This window comes from Typopeltis vanoorti, chromosome 13 (assembly GCF_054136105.1).
Source record: "Typopeltis vanoorti isolate ZY-2024b chromosome 13, IOZ_Tvanoo_1.0, whole genome shotgun sequence".
Classification (NCBI taxonomy): Eukaryota; Metazoa; Arthropoda; class Arachnida; order Uropygi; family Thelyphonidae; genus Typopeltis; species Typopeltis vanoorti.
The window spans coordinates 91,106,398-91,133,851 of record NC_143561.1 but is presented as its reverse complement, the minus strand read 5'-3'; the positions used below and the strand labels follow the sequence as shown (position 1 = coordinate 91,133,851).

Sequence of the window (27,454 nt, the reverse complement as noted above, 5' to 3'; positions counted from 1 at the left end):
ATGTAAACATATATTGATCGTGTGTGAACCCAAAATCCCATCGATGTATGTTTACTTCGCTAAATTAAAAATTCCAAAAATAATAATATATGCTTGAAATTCATTATCAGACTATAATTAAATTTGCACTTTTAGCTTCATTATCCATGAGGATGGTTGACTTATCAATTAAAAAAGGGAATTTATATTAGTATATTGTAATGCCTGCCCATCAGCTGCATCACGTACGATCGCACATGTTCATGTTTATATTACATCGTGCCGTCATAACTCTGGCTGTTCCAATCTAAACAACATAAGGGATTCATGACTCTCTTCTTGTGATCTGAGAGATCAGGTTGAATTTCTCTGTCACCATCGACAGACCAAGACCCAGTGGTGCCCAAAGCAGGGGTGCAAAACGGTTCTTGACTGAATGCGAATTAGAACAAATGCTCGAGGAAATACTCGATAATGAAGGATCTGAATTAGATGATTGGGCAGACAGTGATCCAGAACAAGAGGAAGCAGATCTCCCACAAATGTGAGCTCTGAGTCAATGACGGTGATGCAGAACTTCGAATGAGGAGTGACCAAATCCGAGGTCATCCAGTGAGTTGTGATCATGATCATATGTGAGGTTGTGGCATTTCAAAAACTGAATGGCCTAATTCAATAATTTACCACTCGACTTTTGTGGCCAACAGTGGATAATTATAGTGATGTACACCCCTATATAAAATGATATTTTCATCATAATAATAACACACACAAATTTTATTTATAATTTTCATTATTTATGTAACATCTAAGCAATATTTTGACTGAATTTGTTGAATTTTGAACACTAAACAAGTAAATGAGTAGAAACTAATAAAAAATTAACTTTTTATTTTTTTCAAAAACCTTGATTTCTTACAACCTGTTTCTGAAGCCATGCCACATGTTTATACATGTTTAACTAAAATTTTTGTTCCAATTAATTGTCAAAGATGCTAACTAAAAGACAAAAATAATTATTTGGATATTCTATAGAAATACTGCATACAATTTTTTAAATAGAGCTGAAAATGGTCAGGACACAGGGTTCTTTAAGTCCCAGTAGGTCTAGGACTCAAAGTGTTAAGCAACTTCAGAGATAATAGGGACTGGTTTATCATACAACTTTTCACAAGGTGAACAAGCTTTGTGCTACAGAGAAACAATAAGCAATACACATACACATGCATGTTGTCCTATGTGTGTATGTAGCTCTGTTCTTCCCAAGCTTATGTAGTTTTTTTGACAAGTGTTTAATAAAGCATCCCAAACATGAGCAAGGGTCCTATATATACTTAGCGCAGTCAGAAATACTGCTACAACTTGAAGAGAGCATAACCCTTCAATCTATCAGTAAATCACTTACAGCTTTCAGCACATACAAACTACATGTATAATGTGCATATAGCAAGCACTCAATGTTCAAAATGTCCCCCCTTTTGCCATCATGCACACCTGAAGTCTGTGAGGCCACATATTGAAGGCATGCACAACATCCATCAGAAACGCTGCCACTACACGTCCCAAATCCACCTTCAGGCTGACGATGCTAAGGTGTCATTTCTTACAGGCTACTCTCTCAAGTTTCGACCACAATTTGAAGTCCCACGAATTCAGATCGGGACTTCCAGATGGCCAATCAGATAGTGATATGTGTGCAGGCACATTCACCTCCAACCACTGTTGCGTGGTCCTTACCTACTGTGCAGGGACTGAGTCCTGTTGAAAGGTCCACTGCCTACTGTGAAGCAAGATGGTTCAGGGGGCCATATCACAGGTTCCAGCATGGTGTCTTGATACACTTGGGTAGAGGTTTTGACTCCTTTCTTGCAGAAATGCAATTTTGATCCCCTCATTCTCCAATATGTCAATATGTGTGTGTGGGGGGGGGGGGCATGCAGTGTAATACAAATAATGAAGCAATATCAAAACTGATCGTATCTGATTTTTTTAGGCTAAGAATTTTTGTTTATTTTTATTTTTTTCAATTAAGGTTTTGAAGTGAATAGAATATTTAATGAAGGAGAAAGATTTGCTTGTGATAGGGGAAAGAGTAATTTTGCTAACTGATAAGTTTTTAGGCAGGGTGTCCATGATATTAACTATAAGATGAAGGGGAAGGTATTGATTTTGTGAATTTTGTTATACTCGTTAAACATTTTTATCAAATAGCTACAATCTCTAAAATAAACAAAATACTGCATGCCCTGCCTAATTTCCCCACACCTGACACACAGGATCACAATATAACTATTCAATTCTCTATATCCGGGGTATATCTGTTAAGATAACCAAGTTTTTTCATAAATATAAACTCTATGCCAAACTACACATCCAGCTAGCAACCTTCATCTGTTTTCCAAGGATCGGCTTCATCCTATTCTGAAGTGTATAAAGTTCCTTGTTATAGACTGCAACTTAGCTTATTTTTGGACAGAATGATATATCTTGTAACATCTTGAACATAAAAAATACATTTGCAATTATCATCATCATCAAATTCCTGCCATGTACCTTCAAGGGGATGTACAGGATATGATAGTACTACATGAAAAATTTACATCATTACTAATTTCCTATCTACAATTTTCCACCAAATCAGTCTGTTACTTGTCAAGACTCCAATATTATCATTATCAAATCTTATATTTCTGTCGTCTAAGGCACATTGTACCATATCAGTCCACCTATATCTTGGTCTTCCCCTGGGTTGTTTTCCTGCCAACATGGCAGAGAACACTTGTTTTGCTAATCTTTCCTCGCCCATTCTGTTTAAGTCACCATACCACCTGAGATTAGCTCTCCTAATGCATTCCTGGATGCCGACAATGTCAAGTTCTTTCCTAATATCCTCGTTTTTAATATGATATTGCCATTGATGCCATCTGTTCATGCCTCTAATCTTTCTCAAGACCCTCACATCTGCAGTCTCTAGTCTTTGGTCAAGTGTTTTACTTCTGACCCAACTCTCAGATCCATACGTTAAAACTGGTTTGAACACTGTCTTGTATACAGCTAATTTGGTGTTCTGACTAATTTCTCTCTTATTCCATATGAATCTATCAATTGACTTCTTACCATACCAGCTTTGTTGATTCTGTTGTCTATTTCCATATTTAATTTACAATCTTCACTAAAAATCGTGCCTAAGTAGCTGAAATGTTTCACTTGTTCCACAGGTTCTCCGTTCACAACGCAGTTGACATTTTCAACGATTCTGCCTATTTTCATTGTCTTTGTTTTTTTCATTGCTGACCTGCATACCATATCTATTACAACAGTTATTCAATTTAGTCAGGGAATCTTGCAGACTTGTAGCAGATTTATTTAGAAGTATAACATCGTCCGGATAAAGCAAAGAGCTGACATCATGTTTAATACCACTTTCCTTCATAATGTGATCCATATAGATAATGAATAACAGATGAATAATGTATAATGAATAATGTACATCCTTGTCTCACACCAGATTTAACATTAAACCATCTTCCTGTACTTCCTTTAATTCTAACTGCTGACTTACAACATTTGCACTTATCTATATGGCAAATCAGAACTGGCCAACTACTATGCTATGGATATATATATTTTTTTCATCACTGAAAATCACCACCTACATGTGGTGATTTTCAGTGATGAAAATCACCACATGTAGGTGGTGATTTTCGTAGATGCCATAATGGTCACTCCCATACCTCACTGGGTTTTGGAAGTGAAGTCTGCTGTTAGAATAAGTGGTAGGGTTGCAGATTCTCTTTCCACACAGAGTTTATAGGACAATCACAAACATCTATGCGCATGGATGTTTGTGATTGTCCTACAAACATTCGTACGATTTATACCTGCTGCCTCTTGGCTGGAGAGCAAACACACTACCCACTCGGCCAACCAGGGTAGTGTTCTTAATTTTCTAATTTTCAAAGTTTTAATATTTGTTTTCTTGTAAGCTGTATTGTGCATCATGGCGCTGAAGTGCAAAACAATGGTAAGCAAATATAACGTGCATGATTGTGTTTATTGCAGCATGTGTGAAATCTATGGCCTTTGCAGAAGAGATTTATGGAAGAAGAATGAAACTGGAGAATGTGTTTGTCACAAGTGTTTTGTGAGTGAATGCCAGAAGCGTGAAAAGAGTAAGAAGAACGACAGTGACGAGTGGAAAGACAAAATGCATGATAATGTGATGATGGGAGAGTATTGGACCTACTCATAGGATCAAAAGAGCTATCCATAACCAAGGTGACAACAATGCCTCCAATTGGTGAAAGTGACCATGCAGTCTTGACTTGGGAAATTGTAAAACATGAGGAATATTCTATCAAGAAGGGATATTTTTGGAACTACAAGGCAGGTGATTATGACATGCTTAGGAAAAAGCTTAAATCTGTACCATAGCATAAAACACTACAGGGTAAGGATGTTAGTAGTGCATGGGATATAGTTAAGGTTCATCTAGATGAAGCAGTATTAAATTGTATACCTAGGGAACGGAGGGTCAATCAGGTAGGAATCAGATGGATGAATAACATTAAGCATGAACTGCAGAAGAAGAAGAAAATGCTGTGGAGTGTATATAAAGAGAAAGGTGATCAGCAAACTCATGAACAGTACAAGGCTCAGGCTAGAAAGGTGACCAGCATGGCAAGGAAGACAAAATCAGATTATGAGAAGAATTTAGCCAAGTAAACCTAAGGAAATCCCAAAGAGTTTTTTCGTTATGTGGAAAGTAAGAGAAAGAATAACTATGGAAGATTAACCTTAATGAGTGATGATGGTCACAAGGACACAAAAGCAGATAAAATAGTTGATTTACTGAGTGACCACTTTGCAAACATATATTGTCCTAGTGAGGTTACTGTTTTAACCTATGTGACAGACACTAATGTGGAAACAGAGGTGGATGAATTAGAGGTTCTTATGTTGGATTCTAATTATGTAGAAAATAGAATAAATGTTATTTGATTCAGAATCCAACATGATTTTCCATCACAAAGGCTAGACTTGTAAATATTATTTAATGTATATAACTTATTTTAAAATTTAATATTCATATAACTACCTTAATTTTGTCTAATATTTAATTATTTAATCAAAGATATATGTATGAATAATGAAAAGACTGTATTAAGTATTAATAAGTTATTTTATTTATTGTTATGTCAATATTATAAGAACTTGTATTTGTAATTTAACTACGCATTTATTGAAATGCAAATATTCTGTTTATTCTTTTTGTGAAAGTTTAACCTTATGTAATAACTGAATGTAGTTATATAGCCTAATGTAACATTCGCGAGAATGTTTACGTTTATCGGTTGTCATAGAGACGCGTGAAATAAACGAGCGCGAGTGAAGGGAGCGTGGGCAAAATAAGAAGAGAAAATATATACGTAGTAGGGGAGTCGGAACGGAATTTTGGAACTAAAAGGTAACAAGGAGATAAACTAGAGAAGTAGAAGTAAATAAAAGGTTCTTAAGGGTAGGAGTTGAGTGGATATTTTTTTATAAGTGAATCTTATAGTTGGCTGAAAGCAAAATCAGCAGTGGTAATAAAAGGAAATTAATGCCATAATCGGATAATCAGGAAGAATTCTGAATAAATCCAGTCAGTCTAGAATTACGACTTATTTCTATACTACCATAAAAGGTATTGTACGGAGTTTAACTAGTTGATGAGTGATAAACAAGAATAATTAATGTACCCTATAGTTGTTGTCTGGAGTTATAAAGCGCAATTAATAATGTTTTAGTTATAACCTTGGAGAATTCTTATAAATGTGTTTCGCAAGTGTAATAAATATAATTTGAAAGTGTGCTCACAAAATATTGGAAGTACTGAAGATTATTTCTGGTAAGGACAGTCATATTAGTTTATTTCGGTGTATGAAGATTTAAGTATTAGTTCCGTTGCGCTGTTTCTAACATTAACTGTAGCATATCATCGAGGCTGAGAGTTGAAAATATAGTTACATTGAAATGATATCTACCGTGGTTAGTGCCTGTTATGAGTTAATCATAGAGTGTAGCTGAGAGATACATAGAAACTGATTAAATAAGAAATTCTATTGTAATAAATTGAGTAAAGAAACTTTGTGATTCTGAAACTGTGAATTTGTATGTGAAAGTTTGGAAGATTGAATTAATATGAATGACTTGACCTGATGTACTAACTTGACTGAGTTGTCATATTTAGAAGTGGAATTCATGTATTTGTTATATAACCATATATTAAATGTTTTGTTTGTTAATTTAAATATTGTGTTTGCCTGAATTTCTTTTTACTGCACCGTTCACAAAAATTCGAATCTAGCGGGAATCCCAGAAAGAAAATAAATACTTCGGCCTGAATGAATGAAAAGACTGCTAACTAATTTTGAATTGATCCTACTAATTCATATAGACTTATCTAAGGATAGAGTGGCACAGTATAATAGAAATTTCTCTACCCTTAGATCAGTGATTAATTTGCAATTAGTTTTCCTTTATTTTATGAAAGTGACTTTTAGCAAGATGGTGGATTCGAACACAACATGAAGAAAACACGTCACGACACTTAGAATATTGCAGAATCTCAATGTAAATACAGTTGTGGGATTAGATGGGATATCAGCTAGGGTTTTGCAAGAATATGCAAGGGAACTGGCAATGCCTTTGACTAAGCTGTTTAAGTCTCAGCTGTGGTAGAGTTCCAAGGGAGTGGAAAGAGGGCAAAATTATTCCTTTGCATAAGGGAGGTTCTAAGACTACAGTAGCAAATTATAGACCAATCAGCATCTCAGGCATGGTGGTAAAAGTATTAGAAAAATTGGTAAAAAAAAAAGAATTCAAGAATGGGTAGATAAAAATATGATACTGTGAGGGTCAACATGGCTTTGTGAAGGGTCAGTCATGCCTTAGTAATTTACTAACTTTTTATAATAGAGTAACAGCTGATTTGGATAAAGGAAATGGCTACATGATGATTTTGCTGGATTTTGCAAAGGCATTTTGACAGAATAAAACATGGTACACTGTTATGCAAATTAGAACAAATGGGAATGGATATAACACTGGTTAAGTGGATGGCTGCTGGACAGATATCAAAAAGTAGTATATGGAGGGGGGGGGGAGAACTGAGGCAAAAACAGATGATTAGTAGTGTTCCACACGGTTCAGTGCTGGGATGATTGCTGTTTAATTTGTACATAAATGATATCGGAAATAACCTGAAAGGAAATATTCAGTTGTTTGCTGATGATGCGAAATTAGGTAGAATAATTGTTAATCAAGGCGATGTGGAGAAGCTTGCAGGAAGATTTAAATAGGATGTCAGTATGGGCAAAAGTTAACAGGTGTCAGTTAATGTCAAGAAATGTAAAGTTATGCATTTTAGGATAAATAGATTACAAGCTATGTATCACATTGATGGCACTGTACTCCAGGAAATATATGAAGATAAAATTTAACTCTCTGTCTACCACCACAACTAGAGATTTAGGTGTGGTGGTGGTAGTAGCAGAGAGTTAAAGTTTAGAGGACATATTGTTAAGATTGCTACATTAGCTTCCCATAAGATTACTTGGTTAATGAAGAACACATTAACAAGTACAAATAAAGAAGCTGCAATTCCTCTTCATAAGGAATTGATATGCCCACATTTGGATTACTGTGCTCAAGTCTGGTCCCCTGGGTTTCTTGGGGATGATGAAGCAGTGGAGAGGATTCGGAAGAGAGTGACCAAGATGATGAGTGGCCTGTGGAATATTTCCTATGAAGATAGATGGAAGGTTAGTGGACTGCAGAATTTGGTTCAGAGGAGAAAAAGAGGGGATATGATAGAAACATTTAAGTTGCTTAAAGGATTTTACAGGATAGATGCAAGGGAAATATTTCAGCAATTGGCTAGAGGGACCAGAACAAGGGGGCATTCCTGGAAGTTGAATAAAGGTGTGGTCAGAGGACAGAGATGATCGTAATTGGTCGGTAGTTTGGTAGTAGACTTCTATTACTCTTTTTTGGAATAGGATGATGCACTGGGATAAGTACCAGATATTATTATTATACAGGCACCTCCATGGAGTCCAAAGACTCATTGTGGAAGACCCAATCTATCATACCTCTCCTTGAACCTATTAACAGACAAAGCACTCACAACTGACTCTGGCAACCCATTCCACTCATTCACAACTGTTCAAGCAAAAAAGTCTTCACACCCTACTAACAACATCTTTATTAAACTTTCAGGGATGACCCCTTGTTCTGGTCCCTCTAGCTGAGTGCTGAAACATTTCCCTGCATCAATCCTATCAAACCCTTTAAGCAACTTAAATGTTTCTATCACATCCCCTCTTTTTCTCATATCAACCAACTTTTGCAATCCACACACCTTCAATCTATCCTCACAGGGAACATTCCACAGACCACTCCACTCGACTCTGAATCCTCTCCACTGCTTCTTCATCCCCTAGAAACCCAGGGGACCAAATTTGAGCACAGTAATCCAGATGTGGGTGCATCAAGGCCTTATAAAGAGGAATAATAACTTCCTTATCGCTACTTGTTAATGTGTTCTTCAATAGCTAAGTAATCTTATGGGCTACCTTAGCAATATATCCTCTAGACTCTCTCTCTCTCTCTGTACCCCTAAATCTCCAGCGTCATCTATTTCCTGGAGTACAGTGCCATCAATGTGATACACAGCATGTAATCTCTTTATTCCAAAATGCATAACTTTACATTTCTCGACATTAAACTGACACCCATTAACTTTTGCCCATACTGACAGTCTGTTTAAATCTTCCTGCAAGTTCTCCACATTACCCTTGATTAACTATTGCTCTATCTAATTTTGCAAACAACTGAATATTTCCTTTCAGGTTATTTCCTATAATCATTTATGTACAAATTAAACAGCAATGGCCCCAGCACTGAACCTTGCAGCACACCACTAGTCACCATTTTTTTTGGCTCAATTCTGTTCCTCCGTATACCAATTTTTGATATCTGTTCGGCAGTGACCCTCTTATCCACTTAACCAATGTCATATCCATCCCCATTTGTTCTAATTTGCGTAACAGTGTACCATGTTTTATTCTCAAATGCCTTTGCAAAATCCAACAAATTCATTGTGTAGCCATTTCCTTTATCTAACTCAGCTGTTTCTATGTGATATGTATAATAATTTATAGAGATAATACAGGACAGGTGTTAACTCTAGAGCACAATGTTTGAGAACAATTAGGGAGATGTCATCAAGACCAGAAGACTTTTCATTATCCAAGTTATTTAGTAGTTTTCTGATGACTTTTTTTATCCAAAAAAAAAAAAAAAAACTATAGGAGGCATGCAGTGCTTAGATTCTGGTATGGTATGAGGTGATTTCCCTTGCCCATCTATGCACAATTTGAGGAAAAAAAGTGATGCCAGGAGGTCAGCTTTATCTTTGGGTGAAGTAATTGGCGTTTTATGTTGGCAACCTTTATAAAATCAGACTTGGATCTAATGATGACTGATATGCATATGTTGTGTGTTTTAGCATAGGGACTATGGAGCTGGAGTATTTGATGCATGCCACATGCAGCAAGCTGAATTTTTTTCTTTGAATGCTTTGACACATTTTCGGGTGAATCAGTGCTTGGAAAGCAGATGTGGATTATGGATTGAAAGGGGAATGAAGGCCTTCATACCAATGAGAACAATTTCTGTGACTCATTCACAGCAGTTGTTAGGGCCAGGCGAGTGGAAGCAATAGTCAGACCAAGAAAAGGAGGAGTAAAAATTCCAGAAGTCATTCCAATTGGTTCCTTCGTAGTGCTAGAGGATGCAAGGTCGAGAGTGATTAGAGGAGGGACATTCTGTGATAAAGGCTTTTATGAGATTGTGGTCTTATGAGTTGCCGAGAGGAGAAGTGACCTCTATGGTGTATGGTGTATCTGGAAGGAGAACTAGACAAAATGAGATCCAGAGTATTTGGAGAGTGAAAAGGGTTATCAGGGATTTGAGTGGGTAGATGTACAATTTGTATTAGGTCATTACTTATAGAAAAGATCTCTCTTCTCATCCTGTCCAGGAAGATAACCTCACTATTTGGATAACTGGATTGAAGTAGTCAAGTTTCACAGAAAGGAATGCGAAGAGATCTGAGTGTTATTAATGTTTGGAGACCAGTAAATGCAACAAATGAAAGTTACTAAATGGGGCAAGGAAACCTTGGGCCAGAGAAGGTCAAAGGTAGAGGATTCTAAATTAGCTAGTCTCTGACAGGCTATGTCAGATTTCACAAATACACAGGTGCCACCATTGTGGTGAAAAGAATTGTGAAGTGTGTAGTTTGGGCACTGGAGAGGGACATTAGTAGACATAACTGAAATCTGAATTTCTGTCAGAAATAAGATGTATGGTCTAGAAAACTGCATGTGATGGTGGACTTTATGTTTGTGTTAATGCCATGGATGTGAAAGTGAGTTTTTAGTGAAGAGATTCTAGTATGGTTTGTATGTTGTGGCTGGTTGTGATGCGACTTTTTTTTAATAGGATTAGCTTATGAGGGAGATTCGTTTTTGTTGGGGTGTCACTGTTATTGTTTGTGAAAGTCTTCATAAACTTGATTAAATGGAAGGATATAGTGGGGGTGTACGGTGAGAGAAGATACTCTTGGACATAACATCCACAAAGAGAACCAGTCTCCATGCCATGATATGACCTTGACAGTGTCATCTCCCCATACCACTACTTTGACTCCTTCTCCTAGGCATGACCTGGCAGAGTATATAGCAACAAGATTATGCACCAGATGATCTAGAAGCCTCCCGACTCATTAATGACAGCTTCGGGACCATGCAACACCACCATTTTAACTGATGTACCTGGAAATGGAGGAGTTTATGGATCTTTAAGTATATGTTTGTCATGATCTTGAAGGGTATCATTCATAATGCATGGAGAAGAGGGGGGGGGGACAGAAAATGGAATCCCTGCTCTGGAGACCAAACATGGCATATGCAACTTCAGACTTCCAAGAGCCAAGCAGTGGTATTTCACCAGGCAATGAAGAACATCTAACACCTATTGTCTAGTTGGCATTTTCTTAAACTAGATCCTTTGTAGCAGGAATAATGGCTAGTTTTGTCAGAGCCCCTTTTGTAAAAACAGGCCACACTGCAAGAAGGCGTGGTTCACTTGACAGGGAGAGGCTGTATATTGTGCAATCCTACCCATTAGTGTGATGAAATGATGCTTTCTTGAAGCTATGATTAAGGATATCAGTGATGCTGTAAGGATGCCAAGAGTTAAGGTGGTGCAAGTGTGGTATGGGAGAAGACATGAGAGTTGCTAGTGTATGTGAAAAAGAAGAGTGAGAAAATAAAAGTTGCGAGTCTGTTGCTACAGTATGACAGAGATGAGTTGAGATGGCATATGTGGAGAAATGGTATGAAGTTTGTGGATGTGATGAGTGAGTGTGATGGAAGGAAGGATGTCAGGAGTCTTGAGCGTGTTGTTCAGTCAGCATTCAGAAGTGCAGACTCAGGGAAACTAGAATGTTTAGAGGGGATGAAGGTGAGCATGGGTCCAGACAACCTAGAGGTTAGTAAATAGGAGAGTGATCGTGTGATGCGAAATGTAACACCCCAGGTTTTGGGGTGTTACATGGTTGAAATTTGTGCTCAGAAGATGCTGGTTGGAAAACCAGCAAATATTAGTAACTCAATAAATTAGTTATTTTTGTTCTTTAGAGTGTTGTTTATACCCAAGAGCACTTATGAATAACCACCAACAGTTGAGCCAATTGTTACATTTAAGAATAATGCTAAACATTTGTAAACTTCTAAATAAAAAAAATAAATAAATAAAGTGCATTACTTATTTTATTATTTTTTTTTTTGGATTTATGTGACTGCATTATTCACTATAGTCAAAACTTGAGTTCTCACTCTACAAACCATCAAAACTGCATAACAAAATTTAAAAAAGAAATTGAATGCATAAGGATTATAATCATGTAACAACTAATTACGTTATTAATGTAATTTTTTTAATAAATGTACATTCTGAACATGAGCTCATTTTTTGTAAGAGACATTCTTTCTCTATACAGTGTTTAATCTTTTTAACATGCAAATATAAAAATAAATAATACATACATGATGTGGATAATTATACCAGCAATGTTTAGTATCCCATAGCCAAGGTTTCTGAAAAAAAAAAAAAAAGAATAATAATAATCTCTATTAAAACAAGATTGGTTGTAGTAAGGGTTACTGAACACAAACATCATTTTGATATGAAATGGAATCTATATTCTTATAATGGAATTTATATTCTTATTTTCATCCATAAGTTGACCCGGCTAAAAGTTTGTGAAAGATTTTACATGGTAGAAGATTGCCCCCACTGTATGAGGCAACAACTTCTGCTTATCATCAGCCTCGAGTAGTTTGGGGGGAGAATCCATTATTTGTATCTAGAGCAGGGTTGTCCAACCTTAGGTAATCTGAGGGCAGCATTAAAAAAAAAAATTATCCAAGGGCCGCATCATAATGTGTATCCAGTAATTTGGTGAGCAGCAGCAAACAAGTGAACAACACTAATCGTGCTCTCATGTTCCCGTGAGCACCCAGGGCATGCGCGTTGGAACAAAACATTATAAGAAAGCTTCTTTGATACATCCAATATTTGAAAAACACATGGTATATACTGATATAAAAACACCGAATAAAATTACCAACATTGAGATTATTGATTAGTGATAGAATATCTAATACGCATTCAGTTCAAATTGTTATTTTATTTTTTCGTTCGTGAAAATCAAAATCCATAGCTGAGCTGCACATAATTGCACTGCAGGCCGCATCTGGCCCACTGGCAGTGCTTTGGACAGCCCTGATCTAGAGTATAGAGTTTTAAGATTATCTGTAGACAGTAGTGTTGCACTATATCACAGTCTGTCATATATGGGTTTCACATACAAAAGAAATACACAATAATATTAATATACTTGTTAAATATATTGTCCAACCTGAAAAGAATAGGCTAAAAACATCCATTCCCTTCAATCCTCATATACATTAAAAATGGCAATTATTGTTATTATCACCAGACTTCCAGGGAGTTTAAGACTCAACATTTGCACTCATTATACTATCAGGCAGTGCATTCAACTCATCAACCACTCTTCATGCAAAGAACCTGCTCCTCATTCTCTTGTTCATGCTCCATATATATTTTGAAAGGATGTCTGTTGTTCTAACCCTGCCCCCCCCATTCCATGAATATCTTCCACATTAACCCAGTAACAACCCCTCAGCAACTTATGTCTCAATTACCGCTCCCCGGCTTCCTTCTTTTCATGAGGGTCTGCAAATATAGCACTTTTTCTTTCAATCTATACTCATACCCTCCCTACATACATTCGAAAGCACAGAAAATATGTAGTCAATCTCCTTTACACCTTTTCCAATATATCCTCATTCCCATTAAAAACTAGGCAACCCAAATCTGCACATAAGAATTGACATGAGGCCTAATTAAAGTGTTATACAATGAAACCATAATCTCTTTACTTCTGCATATTCCTCTTCATCATTGTCATAATCCAACATCATGATTTCACAACTTGAGCAATGTGATCTCTGAACACCAGATCCCTGTTCACCGTTATTCCCAGATGTCTCATCACCAAAATTTCCCAACCAATTTTTTTGCATGCCATCCTTGCCTACTTAATCGCTGGCCTGGTTGGCTGAGTAGTGTTAGTGTATCTGCTCTCCAGCCAAAAGGCTGCAGGTTTGAGTGGTGATGGGTGGTAGATGGTGTTGGAGTAGTTGCGCTTAGTTGTAGTTAGTGGATATGAGTGGTGGAGACAGCGAGTTGTTGTAGAGTAGGTGCTCTCCCACAATGAGCCTTTGGACTCCCTGGAGGTGTCATGTAATAATAATTCCAAATCCTTACATGCTGCTACAAACTGGTAGCTCCAATCACTTGCCCACTTATACATTAATCAGATCCTTCTGTAGGGATACATCTGCTTGACTCTTCAATGTTCTTCCCATCCCTACATCATCTGCAAATCTACAGTAAAACGTCCCAATATCTTGGGACATGTTTTATCATTAATATACAAGTTAAACAATAAAGACCCCCAAAACAGATCCATGCAATACACTACTAGTGACTTTACTCTTTTTTAGGATGGTGCACCCTATACACAACTTGCTGATGCCTGTTTGACAGCTAATCACCTATGATAGTGATCTAACCCCCACGTTTTTTTTTTTTTTAATTTAGTTACCAATTTGAACGGTAAAAGCCTTTACATGTTGAAAGTTTTTCCACTTTTATATTATAAAGTAAAGATGCCAAGAAATTGTATTTTTGGTTTCATCCTTTTTCAAAGTATAAGCAAACAAAGTTTGCGCATGAAGTAACTTCATGACTGGACAACTCGTATATAGAGGCTAATGACTTCACATCAATTGCCTTATTATCCCATAATGCGTTGCACATACCCTTACAGACATGCATTATGGGAAGGACCACTACCTAAGACTAGTTTCAACCTTTATTGAGGTCTCATAGTGGGAACCAGTCCCAGAAATGATACCAAGGTTGAAGTAATGCAGAAGTCATATTTGACTTCTGCATTACTGCACTTGGATAAAGGATGAAACCAAGAATATAATTTCTTGGCATCTTTAATTTATAATATAATCAAGTGAAAAAACGTTCAACATCTATCCCTAATTCAGAGTATTTTAGTAATAAGATGTGACACCTTTTGGCTACTTGTATATGGAAATATGACTGCTGCATTATTGAAGACAGACCCAATAGTCTGTCTCCCACTGATTAGACCTAAATAAAGGTCGAAACCGGTCTGGGCAGTGACCCTTCCCATAATGCATAGCATTATACATGTCTGTAAGGATATGTGCAATGCATTATGGGATACCAAGGTAACTGATGTGCAGTCATTAGCCTCTGTACATGAGTAGCCAAGTCATGAAGTTACTTCATGTGCAAAGTTTGTTTGTTTATGTACAAGCTGCTCATGTCCCAAATCAACCATGCTGCTCATCATAGATGAGCATTGCTATTATCAACTCAATTCTATATCCTAGTTTGCACAAACCTTAATCACAACTCCAGGCATACAGATTGACCTATAATATATAGCCTCAGTGTTATCACCACCTTTGTGAAGTGGAACAATTTTACCCTCTTTCCGTTCCTTTCAAGACTTGTTAACCAGTACACCATGGCTGCCATTAACCCTGTAGAATATTCCCTTTAAGACACAAGGTGATATGTCAAGTTCTATTGTTTAACTGACATTAAGGTTACTGAATTCCTCTTACTTGCTCAATAATAAATCCTCCCCCATTCTCTCTCTCTCTCTCTACATTCTCATGTCAGTTATGAAAAGGCTCCAAAAATACCACTGAAATCTGCTAGTCACAAGAAAAATTTTATTTTTCTTTTATTTTTCAGTATCACTCGCTGATAGTACTGGTCTAATTCATATAAATATTTTATTGGTGATTTAAAAAAATTAAATGTCAAATATTATAATGCTAAAACAAAACTAATGCATGCTTTAATTCTTTTTACAGCTTGCATATAATTATACAAAAATATCCTTTCCTTTACATGGGTTTAATATGTATGCCACTAACACTTAAGAGTTCATTTACACAAGGGCTTCCTATGTTATCTAGTGTGTCTTTTTTTTTTTGGTTAGAAAATATCATGTACCTACTGATTTATCTGAAATAAAGCCCTGCAGAGAAGAGCCATTTATATGCATCATCAGTAAATCATTCAGAGCAGAGGGATTCACTGATGATCCCAACTTCCCTCGTATTAGATTTTATTTAGCTAAAACCTCATTCACATGACTTGTTACTAATTTATTATCCTTAAATCCTTATTACTAATTTTTCTTTCAAAAATTGTATTCATATGAATTCACAAACAGTGAATTCATATCACTGTTTCATCAAATTTATTGAAACTTTCTTTATTATCATCAGAATATTTGCAGAAATGCATGTCCCAAATCTTAACTTCCTCCTTCCTAAAATATTCCATCATCTTCAAGTAACTGTATCAAATACTGAGACAACTTTAGCAATTTATGATTTATTTTCACCAAACATTTTTATCAAATAAAAATTATAAAATAGATTACTTCATACATTTCTTTTCAGTCAATATTCGAACAGCTCTCTGAATACACTAGTTGAATACAATTATATCACCTAGACTATTAATGTTATAACAAAGTTTGTGATCTTTGGCTTTTTCAGTGAATATATAAAAGACATGGTGCATGAAACACTTTTCAACCTAAAGGAAATGTCTTCATTAACAATCACATCCTGATTATGCGATCAGATCAATCACTCAATCTTTTATGTCTTCTGTTACATACTGCCTAACAGAGTTGTCCCTGAAGAACAAGAAATTTATTTTCCTTATTCCCAGATATCTCTTCATTCCAATGTATATTAACCTAATTAAAATCACCCATAATGTTCACTCTTTTTTCTTCATTTCCTAATCCAAGTTGCCTATACATTTCTTCATCACCATCCCCCACATTCCCTGGCCTACAACAACATCCAACTAAGTATCTCTTCCTATCAACCTCCACACTGTAGAGAGAAAATTCTTCTGCTATCATCAACAGACTTCGTGTTCCCTTCTTGACCTTTCTATCTTCATGAAAAACATTAAACATATACTTTTCTATTCCCATAAGGATGCCATCCTAATCCAGCCATGATTCATTTTCCAACACTTCTTTGTAAAAATAAATTCAATATGTGAAACAATTTTATCTCTGTTTATTTCTGATGCTCTTGGCATTTTTAAATAAACACAGTAACTATATAAGCATTTTTACCAGCCGTACCCATGGCATTTCTCAGCTGTGATTTGTCCACACCCATCCAATGATCTTTATCACCATTTATCCTATATATCTCCTCAGACTCAACTATTCCTCATACGTCCCAGGCCATCCTAATCACCCACACCCACACAGACCTTTTTCTTGCTGTTATCTCTGGTTCATGTCTGTCATGACACTTTCTTCTAGTAGTCTTTTCAGCTGACTCACACCAAATCCATTTAAATGCACTCCATTACTTTTTTGTACAATTCCATCACTGTGACAATATACCGACAACCATTCCTTTTAAACTATTGTCTTTCATCTTACTCAATAACCTCCTAATATCCACCTCACATTCTCCTTCTGTCTGACTAAATCATTTGTTCTCACAACCACTACTAGCCTTCTTGCTCAATTACTTCTCATATCCAAAGCATCAATCACTCTTTTCATTCTCCTTCTTATAAAATAGACCATGTGATCCCTCTCATTCACACACTTTTAATGCCACTCTCCACTCATTTTCCTGCTTTCATTCATATCCACCAAACATTTAATCCCACTGTGCATATATCTCATCTTTTTGCTTGATCAATATGTACTTCAAATCTTGTATTATTTTCATTCCACCCTCATCTTCTGCATTCTGGCAATCACACTTGCTTTTGTTTTGTCATACTCTTTTATTCCTATAATCTCTCACACTAGCTTTTGTTCGGTCAATCTCTTCTGCACACATTCTTAACGTTATTTTCTCTCTCACACACTTCTGATTAATACTACCAATATCCTTACTGCCTCACTACCTTTTCTTCGTTATGCTCCTCGCTGTCTTACGCCCTTTCCTTGATTCACCTTGATTAAGTGGTAGTTGCTTTTGAAAAAATCATACACTGGTGTGTACTGAAGGATAAGTTGATGTTCAGTTCACAGGCACTTTTATTATGTATATGTTAATGGAAATGCACATGACTTTTCCTGATCCTCAAATTTAATGCTCTGTAATGTTCATGTATCTTCAATATCATCGCTTTTGTGAGCATGGCATAATTTCTGCACCATGAAATAAAAAAGGTAAACAAAGAATCATGAAACCAGAAATTGAGGGAAAACAGCTAGTATACAAAGGATTCAATGGAAGAGGGGATATCTTCAAAGCAGTTGTGTGGAGAATCCTGCATGTAAATCAGTTTTACCAGTACCACTTTATTAGATTTCCATGCCAACTCAACTATCTTTGGACTCAAGGTTGTGGGAAGATTTGGTGAAATCTATGTGGTTGCTCTAGATACTGTATTTCCAAGAATTTTGACTGGGTCTGGCACAAAGGCCTACTTAACAAATTACCACTGTATAGTCTGTCACTCATTATTTGTAACGGGATTGCCAATTTCCAGTCTGGCTGTTTAAGTGCATGTCATGGTGTACTTTCTTCAAATTTCCCCACCAACGACAGAAGACCCTAAGGGCTCTGTACCTTTACCTCCATCTCTTCTCCAATTCATAAATGACCTTTTATCACTAACTTCAAACCTATCCAAAGTTCTGATGAATGACAGTAAAAACTCCATTTGTCTTTTTCATTTGAAAACCTTGTGATGCATTAGTGCATTACATCCATAGCCTCCTTTGCATCCAAAAAATTAAGTGTATACTTTTCCATTTGAGACATCATTTCTCACTTGTACAACTCCTAACACCGTATACAAATCCACCCTACCTTAGAATACTGTTCTTACAAATGGGATGATGCACTGAAAGCTAAAAATTCTTGGTGGTGTCCAGAAGATGATTCATTTGATTGGCGATGCTTCTCATACAAATTCACTTCAGCCACTATCTCAAATTGACTGTTTCCACTTTGTGCCTTTTCTGAGGTATTTTCATGAGCACTGTTCTGCTGAACTGGCTAACACCATTCCTCAAACCCAAAAACACAGGTGATCAACATTCATTCACTGTCCAGCTTCAAACATACTAAATCAACTGCTTGTCCTACTCTTTCATATATTCACTCTGTACTCTGGAAATCATAATTCCCAACACCATTTTCCTTAATCACTACAATCTTCAGTTCAAAAAACTGACCAGGGTGTTTCTTCTTGTTCACTTACCCAAACATGCCATGCAACTTCTCGTGTGTGTGTGGGATTCAGATTAAAAACGAAAAAGACTTTCTGCAAATTCAAGCATTATTATCAGACAATCATAGCTGCTAATTGCATCATGAACAGCATGTAAGAAATACCAATGTTCTCTTAAGATGAGATTTTCAATTAACCCAAAAATCTTATGTGGATCAATTAAAATCAGCAGCAAATCTCAAAAGTTGGGCAGTTATTTTTGGAGACAGCTTAACAGGGCCATATGTTTTGCAACAGGATTATAGATCCTTTGTAACATAACTTCTTACAAAATCTGGTAGAAAATCTCTCTTCCATAATGTGCTTGATGGTGTTCCCTTGGCACGGAGGGGAAACATGCACTTGATGAATGAAAAAGCTCCATACTTAAGTTCAGAGGCCCAAGGATATATTGATCAATGAATTTCTGAATGATGAATTGGTTAATATATACCAACACACGTCCTCATGGCACTTGAGCTAAATTCCTGGATTTTTATTTATATGATCATTTGAAATCATTGGTGCTCTACCTGATTGGGAAATGTTAATGAACTTGAGAACTGCATTCAAAGCTCATGCATGACCATCAGACAAACTCTAGCACATGAGGCTGCGAATAGAGAGACATCTCAATAGCTGCTTGGCTGGCAATGAAGGTCATTTTCAACACCTATCATTTGCTGTGAGATTTGTTTATCCTACAGTGTTTTTTATGCCAGTTGCCAAAGGATATATGCTTATTTCCTGACATTTTGCCTTCTTTCTACATTGCAAGTTGTCCATATTTGGCCTGCCACTATAAAGGGATGCATCTTGGAAATGTGAGATTTTCAGAATTATGTTTATTGGAATTTTTTCATTAGTTCTGAGTTGTACAGTAGAAATTTTATAAGATTTATGATAGGAGTGAAATGTATAAGGGTTAGCAGTAACAGGAAAAATATTTCTGGCATGGGCATCAGAAAATTTCCTCAGTTGGCAGCAAATCCCTTTTCAGGAGGGGGGGGGGGGGTGTTACTATCAACTGAGGATTTCTCCACCAATGCAGGGACACTTCTGCATTGGTGAAGTCTCAAATAAGGAGTCATCCAACCCTAATATATCCAACATTTAATGATCAACAAGATAGAAAACTGACTACATAATTGTAGGATAATTTGATTCAGCCTGCTGAGCAATTTGCTCAGCAAGCTGAATCAAATGCACAGAAAAGGTTAAAAGCAACAGCATAGATTTCTCCAAATGTTTGTATTGCACGCTGTTATTAACACCAGTCCTCCATGGAGTCTAAAGATACACCATGGGAGACAAACACTATTATACACAAAGCCCATCAAATTGTGCTTTAAACTCATTCAATGTATTTACATTCACCACAGTGTCAGGCAAAGTATTCCACTGACCAACAACTCTCCGTGCAACAAACCTACTGCTCATGTCCTTGCTTACACCCTACTTATACAACTTCCAGGTATGTCGACTTGTTCTAACCCCTTCCCCCCATTCTAAGAAAAAATTCTTCCATATTAATTCTGGTACCAACCCTTTGCCAACTTATATGTCTTAATCATATCTCTTCTCTTCCTCCTATTCACAAGGCTATGCAAAATCCATCAACCTGCCCTTATATCCTAGATCCCAAATACTAGTTAACAACCTTAGTCTTCTCTGGACCTTTCCAAGATATCCGCCTCACCATGAAAACTGGGGGGACCAAATCTGTACAAATAATCCATGAGGCCTGATCAAGGCTTTATACAATGAACCAGAACCCTCTGTTTCTACAAGATCCTCCGAATCACTGCCATAATCTGATGTGATGTCTTCAACTTGACCTCTGAATTTCATGTTGTCCACCACCACTCCAAGGTCTCTTACTCAACTTCCTCCAAAATTTCCTTGCCAAGTGTATACTTTGCATCCCATTGTTTCCTAACAAATTTCAGAACCTTACCACTTGGCAACATTGAATTGACAGTTCCATACTCTGTTGCCCACTGTTATCTATTCAAGTCCTCCTGTATCTGCTTGATTCATCATCACTCTCCCCAGTTTTGCATTAACTGCAGGTTGTATCTCAGCATCTTTCCCAACACTATTAATATACAAAGTAAATAACAATAATAACAAATTCGATCCTTGCAGCACATCATTAGTGACTTTCCTCTGTCAAGATAGTCTCCCCCCCCCCACAACTTACTGATACCTATTTAATAGCCATTGCCAAATAATTGCCGTGCCCAAACCAGGGAAAGATCCGAATGATGTGAAAAACCTGTGACCTAACTCCTTGCTTTGCACCACCTTTAAGCTCTTTGAAAGAATTCTCCTTAAAAGAATTTCACCACTCATCGAAAGAGCACTTCCGACTGAACAAGCTGGCTTCAGACCATGAAGAAGTTGCTGTGACCAGGTCCTGGCCCAGACAACTCAAATTGAAGCAGGCTTCCAGAAGAAACTTAAATCTGGAGCCACTTTCATTGACCTAACATCTGCTTATGACACTGTCTGGATCAGAGGCCTCCTCCTAAAACTAGGAAATATTATAAAGTGCAAAAAAACTTTACAACTTTTTGATTCTATTCTCTCCAACAGAAAGATCCGGGTCTGTATTGGCGGAAAAAAGAGTAGGTCCAGATTCCTTCACAACGGTCTTCCTCAGGGCTCTGTGTTATCCCTATACTTTTTAACATCTACGTGTATGATCTACCTCATACCAGATCAAGCAAGTATATGTATGCTGATGACCTAGCGATCTGACATCAATCCACCTCCTTTACCAACCTAGAATCAACCTTGAATACAGACCTGAACACCCTGGAAGAGTACTTTAAGCAGTGGTACTTGAAGCCAAATCCAACGAAAACAGTGTCCTCAGTATTCCATCTGTACAATGCAGAGGCAAATCAACAACTCAACCTCTCTTTCTGTGGAAAAATGGTAGAACACGAGTCTCACCCAAAATACCTTGGGGTGAGCCTGGACAGAAGCCTAACCTATAAAAGGCACATCATCAACCTCTCCAATAAAATTAAAACCAGAAATAATATCATTTCAAGGCTTGCTGGAACAACCTGGGGTTGTGGTGCAGAAGTCCTAAGGTCGCCTGCACTAGCCCTCGCATTGTCTGCAGCAGAATATTGTGCCCTGTCTGGGAAAGAAGTACACACACTAACATTATAGACACCCAGCTAAACTCTGCCATGTGCACAATTAGTGGGACAGTGAGAAGCACCCCCCCCCTCTCTCTCTCCTGGCTGCCTGTTCTTTCTAACATTGCTCCACCACACATACAGAGAAGACAAGCCTCGATTAAGGAATTTAATAAAGCAGTGAGCAACCCACTCCTGCCCCTATATCAGACTCTCATAAACCCTAGTCTACGCCTCAAATCTAGAAAGCCTCTCTGGTCCATGGACGAACTCTCTTCAGCTCCCATCAATATCTGACATCAATACATTGCCATCAATATCTGACATATGGAGAGAACACTGGTCCAGCAATCTACCAACAAACGGCTTCCTGGTAGAAGATCCCTGTGCTCTGCAGCCTGGTTTTGATCTTCCTATGAAGATTTGGTCATCAATAAACAGGATCAGAACTAGTCAGGGCAGATGTGGCTACCTTCTACATAAATGGAGGCTGTCAGATCACCCTTATTGTGATTGTTCTCCCGTGGCTCAGTCATACACAATATGAGCTCAATTACTCATATTGTGTACGACTGCCCAAGGCGCCAATTTCATGGTGGTGGCCTACTGGACATCACAAAGTGGCGGATGAGGCTTAAATTGGCTTTCCAGCCTGGACCTCGACCTGTAGTTGATGTGGCGGTGGTTATGGAGGAAACAGAAGATCACGGTCCCGTCTCACCACGAAGACGTTATTCTCGTAGTCACTCTCATAGTCCTCGTCATGGTATCAACAGAACTCCTCATGTTAGATGTAATGTAAAACGGGCCCCCTCTAATGGATCAAGTTTTCTTACGCAAGACACAACTGCTCTAATTAAACCTAGGATACAGCTACATTTATGTTGTGAGAACATGCAGTCTTGTCATACATGTTACAGTAGGGTGATAATTGCCCCTAGCTTGATTATGACAAGTTACTTTTGCTATATATTAAAAAAAAAAAAAGATATTTAGAAAGCTGGTTGTGCCTTTTATGTTACACAACCTAAGATTTTCATCATTTGTCATTTGTTGCTGGAAATTGTGATTGTACTCTTCACTTACCAGTTTCATGTAGTCATAAGCATAAATAAATAAATAAATAAATAGCCATTCACCTATTCAACTCATTAGTCTATCATCCGATCCCATCTGCTTCAGTTTAGTGACCAACTTGTGTGGCAATCTATCAAAAACCTTTGTAAAATATAAGTATACTCCTGCATATGCATCCCCCTTGTCCTTGTTATAGTACATAAGTAAATTTGTAAAACACAACCTTCCCTTTAACAAACTCATAGTGGCAAGCACAAAGAATACCAGTTATCAACCCACTTTTATATCCTATATCTCACCAACCTCTCCAATACCTAACTACAACTCCAGATATACAGATCAGCCTATAATATGTTACCTTAGCCTTATCACCACCACCTTTGTGAAGTGGAATGATTTTGCCTTTCTTCCACTCCTTTGGGATGTGCTGTTGTAAGACTCTTGTTAAACAGGTTGGCCAAGGCTGATTCATACCACTGGAACATTCCCTCAAGACATGTGGTGATATGTCATCAAGTCCTATTGCCTTAGTGACATCTAGCTTACTTAGCTTCTCTCACCATTAAGTCTTCTCTCATCTCATTTCAAGAGATGTGGTGATATGTCATCAAGTCCTATTGCCTTAGTGACATCTAGCTTACTTAGCTTCTCTCACCATTAAGTCTTCTTTCATTTCATTTTCTACACTTGAGCTTATGATTTCCCAATGAGAATGAAACACCCTGATGAACCGCTCACTGAACACCTCAATTGTCCTCTGCAGCAGTCACCAATCTCCCACTTTCATCCATTAACAGCATCTAACCATAATAAATCAAAAAACTCATCAGGGTTTTTCTTAGTCTGATTTGCGCTCGTACTGCACTTTTGTTGTCCTTACCAACTTGAGTCGCTCTCCTGATCTGCTCTTTATACTCTTTGTACAACTGATTATTACCATTATTCATCTTGTGCTGCATCCAAATAGCCTTCTTCCATGCTAAATCCCCTTGTTTATCCATTTTACACCTACCTTATTCAGCCTTTTAACCTTCAGAATATGTTCGTACATTGATGCTGTCATGTATTTCTTTGTGTTCCCAAGCAGCATTTATTTCCTTACTGCTCAACTCCTCATTCCATGCTATAGTGCCAAGCTGCCTCCTAAGCATGTCATAATCACCAGACTTGTACTTCCCATATATCTTTTCCTCACAGAAATCTTCATATGGCTAGCCACAACCCATATGTTCACTTCGATCACTCACAATTACATCCTCTGATGAAATGATTCAAGACATGTTCATGCAAAAAAATTTTTAAGTCCTACTTATACTCTAGTTTAAAGGATATACCTCCTGCACATGATGTATCAATATGACATATTTGGAATTATATCACCATCTATCTATCTATATATATATATATATATATATAATTACCAGAATTATATACTTTTTTATTTTTTTTTTATGTTATACTGTAACTATAGTAGTTCATAGCATACAGAGAGAAATTCTTTATACCAGCATGCTTATTAAAAACATAAAGCAGTTTTGGAAGGAAATGGTATCCATCAAAGAGGCTATTCTATAGCAAATGCAACATTCAGCAGAGGAAAGCAGTATTATACAGTGGATTAATAATGTAATGACAGGATTGAACTAGGACACATGACATGAAGTGGCTCAGAAGCTTTTTTCTTTTTTTAAAAAAATATCATTTTCGCATAGGGAAGGCAAAGGTTTTGAAGAGATGGATATTATAGTTTTTGGGGAACACTTTATGAGGAAAGCAAAGAGACAAACGTCATGAAAAAGGAAGAAAAGAAGCAGGTTCAGATGAGTTTGCAGGATGCTGGGTAGCTACCACTTGTGTTTAAATAGGATACCAGCTCAGTGTAAAAACTGTGCTCTGGAAAAATGTAGATAAGATAAATCAGAAACATGGAGAGCAACTGAGGTGAGTCACTGAGAGAGATTATCAATTAGCTAAATTGTCCTCTTTTGGAAAATAATGCAATCTTTAAAAATATTTTTGATGTACCATCCAAAATATGAAAAAAGGTTAGGTGGATTTGAGATTTGTGTAAAGTTAATAACTGGATGGGTGAAAAAGTAACATCTTGAGTAGAAAACAATATCAAGTTTTTGACATGCTGAGGAAGCTAATGACATGAGAACATTTTTATGGCAGGAAGGACATAAAACACAGGAAAGGATGCTTAGGAATTTTTTAGCAACCGATATAACATGTTTGTCTGCGCAGTTAGCCTAGTGCAGGGGGTGGGGAACCCTTGGCAAGCGTCCCAATGACTTTTTTCCGGCACACAACCCAGGGCTCACCTTAAATAATAATTAAATAAACAAACACATATTCAACAGCTTCGCTGAGTTGTATGTTTTAACTTAAGAGAATACAATTTTATTGAGTAGAGCAATACCAATAATAAAAATGTAATAAAGAAACAAATACTATCAACTGTTTTAGTAATAAGAAAATGACACAAGCATTCTATTTCCAAGCCATCTATCTCTGCAATATACTGACCTACAAGTTTTGTCCCGATCAGTTGTTGCGTCATTCTCCAGGCAGCCAGACGTGGTGATCCTTTAGCATCATTTTATATATTTTTTCGTGTTTCATAAAGAATTTATTGGTTTTCTAAAGTGTGTATATGTGGATTTGGATTTAATTAAATCATAAGTCATTAAAATATGGATTGGAAGTATTTATTGTCAATTAATATGTTTAATTTATTAGATATAAATGCAAATTTTCTTTACATTGCCATAAACCTAAATTATTGTTAAAGCTATGTGAAATGTATTATCAATATTCAGGATTATAAAGTGTTATCTGCACGTGATTAGATGGCATGCGTACTCTTCTCTTTCATTTGCATGTGTAGGTAGACTCGTAATTGTACTAAGTTTTGGTTTGCTTAAACCTGGTAAGTGTATGTAGAGAGTGATTATGATGAGATTTTCTGAGTCCAAATTATAATTCTTGTCAGTGTCCATATGTCTCTGTCTACATTTTTACACCTCATGACTCAATTTTCATTAAAGTCAGAAGCTGTATGAAGAAAGCATTTTTTTTTTTTTTTTTTTTTTGTATGTACCTCATGGTTGTACAACTTTGGTCATTCAGTTATAATTTACTTTTTTCCTTTTGCCTTATTCCCTTCTTGACTTCCTTTCTTTCTTCCTCCTTTTTTCTATTCATATTTATGCTATATATATAAATATACCATTATTATACATTTTTATTTGCATCCTGCCCTTTACAGATTGTAGAGAATGTCACAACCACCAGCAAAGAAACATACCGGTAGACATTCAAATGAAGAAGATATTAGAGAATTTGAAGAATACCGGACTGAAAAATTTGGTACGATTAAGAAAGATAATAAAGCATCATGCATTTTATGTTCCAAATCAGTTGTGTGTAAGACTTCTGTAAAGAGAAACTGCTCATAAGAACTTAAGTAATAAAAGTGATGCTGCAAGAACAAAGAGAATTAATTTCTTGTGAAGTGAGCAAGACAAAAAAAACATCCGATACGTTGATTAAATTTATTCCAGGTGGGCCTAGTTCCAACTTAGTTGCTGCTAGTTTTGAGGTTTCAAAAGTTATTGCCCAACATGGAAAACTACTCAGTGATAAGGAGTATATTAAAGAAGCATGACTAGAATGTGCTCCTTTCCTTTTTGACAATCTTTCAGAAAAGGTAAAAATTATTCAGCGCATTAAAGATTTGTCTGTGAGTAGAAAAACAGTTAAGGATAGGATACTGAAGTTGGAAAGGAATACAGGAGAACAATTTACAAAAGATTTGGTTTCATGCAAGTTCTTTTCTATTTGTGTTAATGAGAGCACAGACATTACATCATCAGCTAGGCTAGGCTAGTAATCTTTGCTCGATTTTGTAGGGTTGACAAAGTATGCGAAGAGATGATTAACCTTGTAACACTACCTGAGCATATCACTGGGTGTGAAATATGTAAAGTGGTTATGAACAAATCATCTATTCAGCAAATTGATATTTCAAAAGTGGTATCAGTCATCACAACAGTTGGTGCACCCAGCATGATTAGTAAGGAAGCAGGATTTGTAAATCTGTTTGCAAAACATGATGGTCATTCACTGATAGGTTTTCATTGCATCATACATGAGGAGACTATGTGCAAAAGCAGGACTAAAGGAACTTCAAGAAGTTATGCAAA

General features: G+C 36.8%; 1 protein-coding gene across 3 annotated transcripts in view; it reads right to left on the bottom strand.

Annotated features, from left to right (window-relative positions):
* Positions 1 to 27,454, bottom strand: part of schlank (ceramide synthase schlank) — a 211,362-nt gene that overhangs the window by 107,805 nt on the left and 76,103 nt on the right. For all 3 annotated transcript variants that reach the window (XM_090402722.1, XM_090402723.1, XM_090402724.1), the window contains exon 5: positions 12,138 to 12,188. In XM_090402722.1, the coding sequence (XP_090258848.1) occupies positions 12,138 to 12,188 (51 nt within the window). The remainder of the gene's footprint in view (positions 1 to 12,137; positions 12,189 to 27,454) is intronic.